Raw genomic sequence first — 13,553 nt, forward strand, 5'->3', positions numbered from 1 at the left:
AGTATTTAAATGGAGTGTACTCCAGTATGCTACGTTTTTTTTCGCGTATTGGAAAACCCGTTTCCTTGCCGAAAAAGCTAAATTGACAAAAAATCCCAGTCTGTAGCATAGGTAGGGAGGACAGCGACATCTTATGACTATAGAGGGTTTTATACTCACTTGACAAAGGGATTAACTCAGAATGAACCCTTTTGTTAGATTCCTTTTGACATGATTAGTCCTTAATCGGAGTCACAGTACTTCAGCATTTTCTTACTTCAACATTTTCAACTTTCATGTAATGTTTAATGAACCTGTTATTCTTAAGCACGACAACAGTTTAATAATGTCAGTAACTACGTTTATGATATATATCTTTGCAACACTATTATTATGTCAAGTCCCTCAGAAGTGTGGTTTGGGAATTGCTGTGTTGTGCAACATATGTGATTGTGATATACATAATTCATATATTCTGTTTGTTTAGTACTTCTGCGTAACAGTATAGTAGTGACCTAATTTATTTAATAAAATGTCAGCTATGGCAGAGAATTCAACTACTGGAAGTGTAAGTCAGAAAAATCAAATATTCTTTCTAATTGGTGCGAATTAGTAGTTTTTTTTTATGCAGGAAGAAAGGACTGAAATCCCTTACAAGAGTAAAAATGATCATCCACCAATAACATCAGGACCTAGACGAAAAATTAAGGCAAGAAAGGGTAGGAATGTGTTACATTTACTTCGTTTGTTTCATTTGCAAAATGTATGCTACAGCAGATGTTGGCACCCTTATGGGTCTTTCAATCTGGCCCTCCAAACTTTGTTATAAATTAGTGTTACTTAAGAAAAATGTTCATGCTGAAGTTTGATGCAATTTTATGTTTTTTTTTACTTTCTGTTGCAACTTGAATATTGTAAATAGTTTAGTTTATCAGATTATGTGGTAGGTATAATAGTTTTTGTATGAAAAAGTTATTTTTTTAGCGGCCAAGCTTCCAACTATTGAGAGAAGAAATTGGTTAATTCATGCACACTTTATCAGAAAGGAATTTAGTGCTTGTAAGGTGAGCAGTAGGTCGGGTGATTTTCTTGAGAAATTTTGAAGCCTTGCCATGTTTATTTTATTGCGATAAACTTGTCAATTATTAGACTGGCCTGACTGGCATTATTCTATCAGTAATTTGCAAATATGTACCGGGAAATGAAATGTCATAAAAACTAATGAAGTTGTGGGTATTATTGTAACTGCCAATTGCTAATGGCATAGAATTGTACAAAAAATAAAAAACATGGGGTTTTTGTGCTTTTGGGCAGTGGTTTTAAACCTTTTAATGTCATTTGTGCACATTTAAATTTAGTCAGTCCAAATTCGGTTCATACATACATTCAATGTAGTGAACTGATCGTACAATAAAAACGTCAACATCAAGCATTATGACCTAACTTTTACTTTGCCAAACGCAGAGCCTTGTACAAGAACAGCTCACTGAAACAAATGGACAGTGTGAATATGCAATATACATTCAGGTAAGTTTTTTGCTTTGAAGTTGTAACAATATTTATGTAAACAAGATAATTTTATGTATGTATGTTTGTGTTTATGTGTTGTAGGGTTTAATGATGAGAATGGAAGGTGAAATTCAGCAATCTCTTGAGCTCTTTCAAGCCTGTCATCAACTTAATCCGATAAATGCAGACAACATGAAGCAGATAGCAAAAAATTTGTAAGGCATATTAATGTTTGAAATGTACAGTAACAAGAAAAGTTAATAGTTATCACACATCCAATACAATCATTGCACAATTTAGTTGAGAAACCCTGTTCTATAGCTGATCATAATGTGTACTTTAAAAGTTATACCACTGTTGCTTTGGTCACATAATTTTATGTTATCTTCCTGACCACTGTATTTTTAAGGATTTTGCTTGGAAAACATAAAGGAGCAATTGAGTGTTATAGTACTGCTATTGATCTTGGTGAAAAAGACTGGGAGATTTGTCACTGCTTAGGGGTGTGTTACCAATTTCTAAAGCAGTTAAAGAAGGTAAAATTATTTGGTTTGTATTTGCCAAATAGATGTGTTTTTAAAAAATAGATGATGTGTTTTTATTGGTGTTTTTACACTTATCAAATCAATGAATAAAATAGGGGTATTTAGTTGCAGTGTATTATTGATTAAGTAGATAGAAAATTTGACAATGTAATTTTTACACACCTTGGTTTGTTTTTTAATTATTGAGCAATTATTGGGCATTAAATAATAATAAAAATTCTTTAATATGTTACTTGATCAAATGATCCACCAGTGTTGTTTATTAAGTTATTGTTTGTTATAAGTTTTGAACTGGCTTGATTGGCCATCAATCTGAAAAAAAGTTTAAAAAAGAGTTAAACATTTTACAATAATAAGCAGTGCATTTTGGAATTTCATTCCTCTTTGGTTGGTAACATAGCTGTGCCATTTGAACAAAGCTAAATATTTTTAGGCTGAGGATTGCTACGTAGAAGCACTTTCTAAAAGCAAACGAGTTGTTACTTACAATACCCTTGCTAAACTGTATTTGGAACAAAAAGATAATGAAAAGGCTATTGCAGTTCTTCAGAAAGGTAGCATTTCATTGTAGTTCATCATGTTAATGGATTTCCTAATTGTGTATGTCAACTGTTTTAGAGGAGCTAGTTAAGATAGTAACACCTATTCAAAACTTAACTTAGCTCTTGTTTTCCAATTGAAAATCAATCTAAAGTAAATGATTCAACTCTTCATTTAATTTTATTTTAGAAATTCGGAACAAGTGTAATCTAAAACAGTGGTTCTCAACCTTTTAGGTCCTGACAGACCCTTTTAATTATGTTGATAAGACATAAAAGCCCTTTTAAATATGAAACAGCTCATCACATTATTGTACTATGTTATGCTGCAGGTGTAGAGTTTGCCCCGGAAAACACTGAGCTTCTTACATCACTTGGTCTTTTGCATTTACGAAAAGAAAACTTTCACAGAGCATTTGAACTTCTGGGAAAAGCTCTTACTTATGACCCAGAAAACTATAAGGTGGTCATAGTTGTGAAATAATTGTTAATTTTTTTTTGCAATTGCTTTGCACAGTTAAATAATGACTTTTACAAGGAAAATAACTGTTGGTTAAATTTTCTATAATATATTATCAGGCCATTTTAGCTGCTGGATCTTTAATGCAAAAGCATGGTGATTATGATGTGGCACTGACAAAATACAGAGTTGCAGCCCAAAGAGTTCCAGAAAGTTCATCTCTGTGGAACAATATAGCCATGTGCTTTTTTGGGAAAAAAAAGAATGTTGCTGTAAGTTTTAAGTAGAAATGTTAAATTATCCACAAAATTTAATAAATTTGCATGCAGTTAGAGCAGACACAAGCAAACTATAGCCTGCAGGCCGAATACAGCCCTTTAGGTCTTTTAATATGGCCCACCAAACGATTTGAAATTAATCGTGCTTCCGAACATTGTCCATACTAAAGTTTAATACAATTTTATTTTAGGTTTTAAATGACCATTTTGAGTAAATAATTTGTTCGTAAACTGTGTTGAAAAAACACTCTTTGTCCACTTTATGCTTGCATGGACCATTGGCCCGCCTGCCAAAATTTTGGCCTGTGAGTCAAAAAGTTTGCCCACTCCCGAGTCAGTGTGTGCATTTAACATCTGGTAAAATTTTGCATAACTTTAGGCTATCAGTTGTTTGAAGAGAGCAAACTACCTGTCACCTTTTGATTGGAGAATCTTGTTCAACCTCAGTCTTCTTCATCTTACCATGCAACAATATGCGAGTGCTTTTCAATTTGCATCCACTGCCATTGGGTTGAAAACAGATCATGGACCACTTTACATGCTTTTAGCTGGTTGGTAATCAAGGTGGACTTGCTTTAATTCAGTATTAGTTGTGTTATGACATATTTGTAGTTTCTCTAACCAACTTGGGACAGGACCTCAATGCAAAACGAGCGTACATGAAAGCAGTAGAGTTTGATGCGTAAGTATTTTTCATGTTTACATTCTGTTTCAACATATTTTCTTTAGTTTAAAATTGCATATGTAATGTTTACTGATTAACCCCAAAAAGACAGACCTATATGTTATGCAGGGCTACAAAGTGGGCATTTCCTGCAAGGTCCCTTATTTTAACAGAAATACAGATATTCTGTGTGCAACTTTGTGTTAATACAAAAACAGGTAAAAAAATAATTGTGACACAATACATCAGTGAATCTCTTTTATAGCAAAAATCCAACCTTACTTATCAACTATTGTGTGTTTTTACACAACCATGGAGAGTCACAAAAAGCTGCAAGCTATTTGGGAAATTTTGTGAAGCTTGAAGATGAAGAACACTCAATTAGCAAAGAGGTCATTTTTTGCAATTTGCCACCTAAACTTGTAATAGCAGTTATCCATTAGTTTAAAATTTGACAGTACATGTGTGACTATACATACAGTACATGTGTGAAAAGTTAAGATACTTGCAGCTAAAAGAAATGGGAAAACGCTTGTCTGCTGCACTAAATGTTGGAGAAAAAATTGTTGCTGAAAAGGTTGCAACAGAGAAACAGCAAAGAAAGAAGGGTAATCTAATTTACAATTTATATTTTATTGTCGGAATCATAGATTTGAATCAATACTAGCCAATCCAATAAAAAATATGGTATATATACTTTATAATTCATTCACAGTTACAGGATCCACAACATCAAAAAATATTGTTCTTCATCAATGCATATTGTTACATTAGTTTGATGGTTATCAATTATTTTGTTTATAAACTTATAAGAACATAGTGCAATGTTTTGAAACACACACACATATTTATATATATATATGTAGGTTCAAAAAAAACAAAAAGTGTGTCTTCACTGGCTGAGACAGAGCAGCAAAATAACATTGAAGCACTTGCCTCCCCCTCTGGTGACGTGAAAACAAAGAAACCTACACCTTTAGGGTATGTCGGACGAATTAGTGCAATTTGCAGGAGTTGAAGAAAAAAATTTGAAAGATTTTGAAAAAATAAACTAAAATTGAATTGAACAAATACACATGTCCAGTATAAATCAGTACAAAAAAAATCATATTCTGCTAAATCATTGGTATTACAACCAATCACAGTGATCTTAAAGTCATTCCAAGACTACTCAATCAAACATTAAAACTTTTGTTTTGATTTCCAGACCACTTCCACAAGTTACAAGCCCCACCAAGCTTCCCCCTCTTCAATCCACCATGAACCTCTCTCCTCTAATGAACCCAAGTGTCATCTTGGGACAAATGCCCACTGTACCTAATCATAAACCCGAAGTGTATAGTAAAGCCCCTAATAGAAAACAAGCAGTTGATGAGTAGTTAATGTTGATAAACACCTTTATTTGAACATGGCAAAAATCTCTTTCAAGCTGTCTATTCAGGTTGCACTTTGACTTATAAACCAAACCTATTGGTTTATAATGTACATGTATTTTGTTAGCATACATAATAAAATATTTCCAAAAATACCCACAAAGAGTGTTTGGCTATATGTTGCACATATTTGCAGTCATTTACTGATCTGTAATACACCATTAACGAAAGAAGGGACTTTCTCTACATACTGTACCTTTGCATTGGCATGGGAATACCATGTCCTTGATGAATTCTTATGTTACTATTATTGTAGTTTGTTTTAAAAGGCAGAATTGCTAATCATTAAATCAAGCTGCAATACTATCTTATCCTGTTTTTTTCTCTTCTCATTTGACTCAAATCTACATCATCATTGACCCCCATATCAATACAAGATTGGAGAAAAACCTGGAACTCTTGAGCTGAAGGGTGATGTTCACATTTCAGTAAAGATCATTTCATGTTCTAACAAAGAACAAAATCTTCTTTTAACGCTGAGATACTGATTTTATCATATTGCTAAAAGTAACACTCAATGACAAGAAGCGAAAATTTTGAAAAAGTGTATTTGCTAGTTATTTAATGGCCTTGTTCATGAAAATTTCCAGGTCTTTATCCTCTATATTTCCTTCGAATTTGTCCACAACCTCGCCATTCTTGAATAGCATTACGGTTGGAACAGCCATAATCTAAAAGATACATGCAGTGTTAAGACACAACCCTGGAAACTTGTAGAAAAACTACAAGCTAAAAAAGCTATGTTTAGGAAGTTTGTATTTGGGACATTACTTGATACTATTTTGTCACAAATTAATAATGTTGGGTTTGTGTTTACTTACCACCTTAACATTGTACTATTATTCAAAAAGGTTTACATTTCAAGAGGTTGGTTGACCAATAGTGATGATTTCCCTGCCTAAATGATGATTTCCCTACCTTGTATTTCATAGCTATTAGACCATGGTCATCAACATCCACTTTTGCCAACAATACTTTTCCTTTTTTATTGTCAACAGCTGTTTCCAATTTTGGTCCCAGAACTTTACACGGACCACACCATCTAAATAAGCCATATATATAAAGGGTACACATTTATAATTATAAAGCAGTCACATACTCTGCATGAAAGTCCACAATCATCGGCCCAGGGGCTTTAATAACCTTTTCGTGAAATTCATCTTCATCTTGAACATTGAAATTTGTGGATACTTGGTTTTGAAAAAAGGAGGTGCCAAGGTGAATTTGGCGACAGGTGGTGAATATTTGTGCTGATGAAGGAATCATTCGCTCTAATAAAGGTATTGCAAAATGGAATACAGATTTATTGTAGTAATATTTTATCAAACACTATAATTTATTATCCAACACACTATAGTAATGGAACATTTTGTGGTAAAATATTGATGTAGTTAATATTAGGGATGCACCTAAAGTTCGGTTTGCTGAATTTATTCCACTGAAACTAAGGTTTGTACAATTATTCGGTTCCGGCCGTACATTCCTACAAAATTGGGCTAAAACCAAAATTTTTTCACTGCATGTATGCTATGCGTATACAAATAATTCAACAGGTCTTAGTGTTGTTTAAATGTATGAAAGCTACACTTATGTTTGTTTTATTTTTTATTTATAACAGAAATGATGAAAAAAACTTTATGCAGTTGGTACAGCAGTCAAAGATATTTTGTAAGTGTTGATAAAAGGCTGGGTGACAGGAGTAGATCCCGTACATGTTTTAGTTAAATTTATGCATTTAAAGGGATGAACACCAAAATTAACTTCAAAAATTGAAATATTGGGATCTACCCAAAACTGCAGATGCAGGCCTAGCGATCACTGCAACTTATTTTATAATACTAAAAAAAGCAGTAGCTTTTTATACAGGATCAGCCTGGCTTATAAATCAGGAATATATATTTCGCCCCATGGGCATCTTCAGTTCCTTCAGTAAACACATTAAATGATATAAAAACGTCTTATTCAAATAGAATCATTTTGAATAAGACGTTTTTGTCCTGTAAGGTCTCATCGGTGCCGCTGTTAACTGTGGCACTCGGCTAGCAGATTTCCACTTTGTGGTACCAAAACAACAGAGACAAACCACCGTCGGAGGCACTATGGCCAAACGACTGCTTGGTATCTGATAGTGTTACCGTCTCGGGTTCACCCAATTCATATATGTGCAAAAGAACTGTTAAAGCTACTAGAGTAAAAGCTAGTCTAGTGTCACAGACAATAGCTGCATTGACGAGATCTTACAGAACAAAACAGTGTGTACAGACAATATCTGCAACTCTCCAAAATGTATTGTATGAACTTTATGTTATTATTTTAAATAATAGATTTATTTTTTCAACCAAGATTTATTTCAAAACAATTGCATATCTACCTACTACTACATGGTTACGATGCGTAACAAACTGCTGCAAAGCATTTCGAGATCTTTGTACATTCTTTTGTAGCACAACATTCCTCAATAACAACCTTGTGCAAGGTAACATTATGCTGTAGAAGTGTTTATGCTTGTAACTACAATAAACAACATTGTATGCTTTGATATTTCATGCAAAGCTATTATCATGTTGCTTTTTATTGAATTACTCCTGTCACTATACCATGCAACTCAGTAAAAACAACATTTGACTGCTAAAAAAAATATATATATACAATATTTAACAATCCATTAAACGGCGATGTGTCTGATCATATCACTATTTTTAGCAAGAGTATATTATTACCACCATTACTCCACTTTTCAAAACTTCTTGCGATAATGATTGCATTACAAAATACGTAACATGTTGAATAAAATATAAAAAAAAAGAGCTGAACGGAGCCGGTATTTAAACCAGCCATCGTGGATGCGACGCCGCACTCGCACTGCACACATCTGATTAACATAGGGAAATACCCTATTAAGAAACCCGTTACTTCTGCAAGCGCACCTTTCCTTGGACAATTTAAAAATCTCTCCCGTCAAGCATCGTTTTTATCAAACTTATCAAATATCGATATACCTTCTCCAGACACGTACGAAACTAAAATAAAATAAATCTACTTTTAAAAATTTGCGAGTTTGTTGACTCAAAAACCACAACAAGACAACAATAAAATATTTTACTGGACACACACAAACAAAAATGTTCCCAAGTATAGTAAAATTACGTTTAAATTTGCAAAAGGTTTATTTGAATTTTCACATTGCCGAGTTAAGAACTATGGGAGTAAACGAAGTTATAAGAAATGCACTGCACAAAAAGACAATATTTTTTATACGTCTTACTTGAAGTTGCATATGAAAGAATGTTGATGGAATGTAATTTCACACACAGGGTACACTATGTCCTTTTAAAGTCCCAGAAAAATAAAGCGGTTAGCACAATTTAAACTGCTGATTAATAATAAATACAATGACAAACAACAAAGCAAAATTGTGAATAAACTACACAATTTATCCTAACAGTATTGCCACTTTTACACTTCTTCAAATAAGTCTTCACCTTGATTTCATCATGGATGCTATTGTAAAGTTTAAAATTCCTCCATGTGAATAATATGCAATTTCAACATCTGTGTCAAATCTTAGTTGCATGCTAAACGACTTTCCACATTCCGTCTACAAAAAAGTTCAACGAAAATTTTATCCAAGTTTAAAAAGTTGTTCATAAAAACAAAAACATACCTCAACCGTAACTTGCATATGTGGCTCAATATTTTTTGGCAGGATAACATTAAACTTTTCCAAACCAGACAGATTGTGCGTCATTGCAGATTCACCTTTATTAAATTGAAGAGGAATAATACCCATTCCCACCAAGTTAGAACGATGAATTCTCTCAAATGACTCAGCTAGTACAGCTTTGACACCCTGAATAATTTAAACATAAATCAAGTTAACAACACACTTTGTTTTATGAACTAAGAACAAATAATTTGGACAAGGTTCATTAAACATTACTTTTTTACTTACTTAGGCAAGAATTAACAATATTATTCACATCAACAACATACAACAACTATTGTGCAGTTAAACACACATCAAATTTGTGTTTAGTTTCCAAAGTCAAATATTTTACCACTACACAAAAATCTTTTTTCACAATATGCTGTTAAGAAATTATTTGCTAACATTACTGTTGTGTTTTGTAAAAAGCTGTTTTGTACATTGCAATTACAAAAATTTGTTGTTCATACCAATATCCATGGCCCTTTTGCTGCCCAATCTCTACTGGAACCACTTCCATAATCCTTTCCAGCAATGATAATAAGTGGTATGGTAGATTCTTGGTATTTCATGGCAGCATCAAAAACATCCATCTTGGAAAAAATATTGCTAAATAATATACACATAAAACAATAAATATTCAATCCCGGTATTTTAATATGAATTTCACAGAAGTTTTTAAAAATAACCACCAGTTTAAATGTCTTGAATGTGTTGTAAACAAGTATTTTCATCACGAGTAAACATGAATAATTTTATACATCAATTTTTCTATCACTAATCAGTAGGCAACCCAGAGCTTCTTAACTTTTAGAGAATACCATTTATGAAAACTAAAGAGTGTAACAGACGAATAAAAAAAATTTTAGTTCTTGTATGAGGTTACCAAAAATTCATCATGTGCATTTGACATCAAAAAGCAAAAAATTTAAAAAAACTTAAAAGGGGTAACAAATAACATTGCCACCACTTGTAGCATCACATGACTAGGTGTGCAACAGGGTGCAGCAATTACAAGTTGTAAACCCCTCGAAAGTACATACATTGCTCCTTGTCAATGGTTGTTCCTATGTATGTAAAGCATTTCCAGAAATAGACGTTTCATATGATTGTCTTTCATCACTAGGACTCGGCCGTTCTTTGCTGCAACATCACAGCCAGGCTCTTTTAACCAAGTCTGTAACACTCTTTACCAATACCAATATATACTCCACCACAGGCCTTGCATGGAATCAAATTTCAATTCCTCTTGGGTACAATATTATCCTGTTTAGAGTTCTATGAGGCTTGGTTAGACCACAATGCCATTGTCCTACATCACAACAAGTGAAAGGTTACATCAAATTCACTTTAGAAAAGGGAAGTGGTGATAAATTACCCTTTTGGATAGAGTGGTTATTTATGAATGGTATGATCAGCACCAGTGTGTATCAGAAGCCAACGCACACCAATCGGTACATATTATTTAGGATACATTACATTTGATACAACACAAGACAGCGGTGGTGATGTCGCTGATAAAGCGAGCCAAGGCTCTGAGCAAAAGAGGTGAATTTCATCTGCGAAAGAATTTGCATTCGTCATGGATGATAAGAAGACGACAATAGAGCCACAAGAAGCAGAACCAACTACCGACATGATCATTGTGTCGTATGTTCCTGTTTTAACAGACACGCTAAGCCTTATGATATTGGATTATTGCATTGCAGTCTACATTAAGCCTCATAGAACTCTGGGCAGGATGATATCGAACCATATCAAGGGAGTTGTGTATTTGATTCCGTGCACTGTAAGCGAGCATATCAAGGTGAAACCTTAAGAGTCCGTTAAAAGAGTACCGCCGCAACTCTGTAGCAAAAGAATGGCACTAATGAACCAATGTTGCCGGAGTCCCAGAGAAGGAGGACAACCATTCAGAATGTGTATTTCTGGAAACGCCCCACATCCATAAGAATAAGCCTTGTGTTAATGACAAGTAGCAATGTATGTACTTTCCAGCGGTTTACAACAACTTGTTGCAATTGTTGCACTTTGTTACACACCTGGTCATGTGATGCTAGTAAGCGGTGCCAATGTTATTTGTTACCCCTTTTTCTTTTTCTGGTGTTTTCTTATGCTTTTTTTCAATTTTTTGTTATATGTGCATAATGAATTGTTGTTACGTAAAAGCCTCGTAGGATGGTAGTTGAAATGTTGGTTGTAATAAAAAACTCGTAACTTTATGCCAAAAGAACAGTTTTTTTAAATTTACAATGCCTGGCAGAAAATATAACACTATGAATAAGGAATAATTGCCAACAAAGTGCTTTGGATGCTACATTTACACAGTGAAAATTCACACCTCTTCCATATTTGGAATATGTATGGTTTTGGGTGCTTCTCTTCCCACAAGTTTGTTTTTAATTCGAATATTAGCAAATGTTCCCCGACTCATGATGGCATCGTTGCCTCTTCTGCTTCCATATGAGTTGAAGTCCCGCGGTTTTATGCTAAACAGGAATTTTGGTTGGGACTACCCTACAAACAACTTCCTGAATCATGCAAGTGATATAAATCAGACAAGAAATTACCCTCTTTTTGAAAGGTATCTTGCAGCAGGAGACGATCGACTTATAGAACCAGCAGGAGAAATATGGTCTGTTGTTACACTATCCCCAAGAAAAAGTAGTGCATGCATACCTTTGAGGTTGGTTTGTTCTTGCTTTTCCGTCTAAAACAAATCATGATGCTAATGACTCACATGTGAAGTATCTAATTAAGTAGAAATAAGACTATCTGTACCTCAAACAGCATATTTGCATGTTGTACAATAACTTTGTTTCAGGTCATTTACAACAATCACAGATAAATCACACAATATACTTTTGACACACACCATACCAATAACCATGTTTAAATCAGAAAGCTTTCCATCACTTACTAATGCCTTAAAAAATGGGGGAGCTTTAATGTATGTTGAAGAAGGATTCCATTCATACAAAGTGCTGCTAGAACATTCAAGTGCATTCCAATTTGCGTTTCCAGTCTAGAAGTAAATATTTTGAGTATTGTTAGTAGTAAAGAAGTCATTGCTCACTAAAAAAAAATACAATGCACCAATGCATTTTTTACACAATAAAACACATTTCTAAACTACCTTCTACTCAGTTTGAGTAACTTTGCACTGACGTTATGAGGCACTGTTTGTTTACATAGTGTTTTATAAAGTAAAAAAAAAACTTTTTAAAGTTAAAGGAAATTTTTGACACTGAAAGTAATCAAGGCACTTTCGTAGTAATAAAAAATTACTAGCGTTACACAACCAGAGTTGGGTTGTGGAGTTGGGGTTGACTGGGTTGCAAGGATTTAACTGTTGTTAATATGGCTGTTGACTCAGGTAATGCAAAATTTGTAGTGATGTTGCAAAACAAAATTACTCAGAGAATAAGTGACATTTCAACTGCAACCACTTAACTGAAGTTACCCTCACTTCTAAACAAAAGGAGTGAGGGTTAAACAAAAATATTTTCACAGAGTTGGGATTAGAGGCCCAGACTGAGGCTTACAAATGTTACATAGAACTATTAATATTATGAAGTATTATCAAAAATTGTATTATAACCTTTGATCGCCAAAAACCAGTAGTTTTCTTGCCATTAGTGTTTATTTAATTGTTACCTTGATTTTTCCGTAAACTTCTTTAAACATGTTGGGAAGAACAGACTTCTTTTCCATTTCTTGAATATCTAGTCTTGAAGGCCATATATCTCTCAGAAAAACTGGTTTACCTTCCTGTCCAAATCCTAAATATTTTGTTCTTGTTTAGAATGCCTAACTACCTCAACAAACAAAAGTTCAAACAACTACAAATCTTGTTATTTTTGTACAATCCATTATTTCATTAAAAAAAAATTATACTCAACCTAAAGGTTCTTTTTCAAAGTCAATAAGAACTGTTCCTGCCAAAGCATATGCAACAACCAACATAGGTGAAGCTAGGTAGTTGGCTCTAGTTGACTGATGGATTCTGCCCTCAAAATTGAAATATTGGGATCTACCCAAAACTGCAGATGCAGGCCTAGCGATCACTGCAACTTATTTTATAATACTAAAAAAAGCAGTAGCTTTTTATACAGGATCAGCCTGGCTTATAAATCAGGAATATATATTTCGCCCCATGGACATCTTCAGTTCCTTCAGTAAACACATTAAATGATATAAAAACGTCTTATTCAAATAGAATCATTTTGAATAAGACGTTTTTGTCCTGTAAGGTCTCATCGGTGCCGCTGTTAACTGTGGCACTCGGCTAGCAGATTTCCACTTTGTGGTACCAAAACAACAGAGACAAACCACCGTCGGAGGCACTATGGCCAAACGACTGCTTGGTATCTGATAGTGTTACCGTCTCGGGTTCACCCAATTTATATATGTGCAAAAGAACCGTTAAAGCTACTAGAG

At 33.9% G+C, this 13,553-nt stretch overlaps 3 protein-coding genes across 3 annotated transcripts; 1 reads left to right on the forward strand and 2 right to left on the reverse strand.

The window, feature by feature from the left end:
* The first annotated feature begins 454 nt into the window (after nt 1–454).
* On the forward strand, nt 455–5,663 carry LOC145906845 (BBSome complex member BBS4-like). Its single transcript, XM_082994316.1, has 15 exons — nt 455–547; nt 611–698; nt 964–1,043; nt 1,444–1,506; nt 1,591–1,703; nt 1,898–2,024; nt 2,467–2,587; nt 2,905–3,035; nt 3,152–3,304; nt 3,690–3,861; nt 3,923–3,992; nt 4,240–4,366; nt 4,486–4,582; nt 4,841–4,955; nt 5,182–5,663. The coding sequence occupies exons 1-15, from the start codon at nt 512–514 to the stop codon at nt 5,351–5,353; spliced, it is 1,665 nt and encodes a 554-aa protein (XP_082850442.1). The 5' UTR covers nt 455–511; the 3' UTR covers nt 5,354–5,663.
* Nucleotides 5,664–5,936: 273 nt separating this feature from the next.
* LOC145906672 (putative thioredoxin-2) lies at nt 5,937–8,414 on the reverse strand. The gene is made up of 4 exons (XM_082994120.1): nt 7,779–8,414; nt 6,507–6,678; nt 6,326–6,449; nt 5,937–6,078 (listed from the first exon to the last, which is right to left on the reverse strand). The coding sequence occupies exons 1-4, from the start codon at nt 7,888–7,890 to the stop codon at nt 5,965–5,967; spliced, it is 522 nt and encodes a 173-aa protein (XP_082850246.1). The 5' UTR covers nt 7,891–8,414; the 3' UTR covers nt 5,937–5,964.
* Nucleotides 8,415–8,492: 78 nt separating this feature from the next.
* LOC145906671 (cytoplasmic aconitate hydratase-like) lies at nt 8,493–13,213 on the reverse strand. Its single transcript, XM_082994119.1, has 8 exons — nt 13,016–13,213; nt 12,771–12,895; nt 12,034–12,138; nt 11,684–11,823; nt 11,455–11,602; nt 9,584–9,706; nt 9,072–9,257; nt 8,493–9,005 (listed from the first exon to the last, which is right to left on the reverse strand). Exons 1-8 carry the CDS (start codon nt 13,077–13,079, stop codon nt 8,886–8,888), a joined length of 1,011 nt encoding a protein of 336 aa, XP_082850245.1. The 5' UTR covers nt 13,080–13,213; the 3' UTR covers nt 8,493–8,885.
* Nucleotides 13,214–13,553: the final 340 nt, after the last annotated feature.

This window comes from Ascidia mentula, chromosome 6, assembly GCF_947561715.1.
Source record: "Ascidia mentula chromosome 6, kaAscMent1.1, whole genome shotgun sequence".
NCBI classification, from domain to species: domain Eukaryota; kingdom Metazoa; phylum Chordata; class Ascidiacea; order Phlebobranchia; family Ascidiidae; genus Ascidia; species Ascidia mentula.

Excerpts from the sequence above, each read along its gene's own strand:
- LOC145906672 (XM_082994120.1), bottom strand. The coding sequence starts at position 7,890 with ATGTTACCTTGCACAAGGTTGTTATTGAGGAATGTTGTGCTACAAAAG. Across the intron at positions 6,679-7,778 it reads TCGTAACCATGTAGTAGTAG|AGCGAATGATTCCTTCATCA; the intron begins GTAGATATGCAA and ends TACCTTTATTAG. Across the intron at positions 6,079-6,325 it reads TAATAGCTATGAAATACAAG|ATTATGGCTGTTCCAACCGT; the intron begins GTAGGGAAATCA and ends TGTATCTTTTAG.
- LOC145906845 (XM_082994316.1), top strand. The coding sequence starts at position 512 with ATGTCAGCTATGGCAGAGAATTCAACTACTGGAAGT. Across the intron at positions 1,704-1,897 it reads AAGCAGATAGCAAAAAATTT|GATTTTGCTTGGAAAACATA; the intron begins GTAAGGCATATT and ends TGTATTTTTAAG. Across the intron at positions 4,956-5,181 it reads AAGAAACCTACACCTTTAGG|ACCACTTCCACAAGTTACAA; the intron begins GTATGTCGGACG and ends TTTGATTTCCAG.
- LOC145906671 (XM_082994119.1), bottom strand. The coding sequence starts at position 13,079 with ATGTTGGTTGTTGCATATGCTTTGGCAGGAACAGTTCTTATTGACTTT. Across the intron at positions 12,896-13,015 it reads CTTTGAAAAAGAACCTTTAG|GATTTGGACAGGAAGGTAAA; the intron begins GTTGAGTATAAT and ends CAAAATATTTAG. Across the intron at positions 12,139-12,770 it reads AAGTTTACGGAAAAATCAAG|ACTGGAAACGCAAATTGGAA; the intron begins GTAACAATTAAA and ends ATTTACTTCTAG.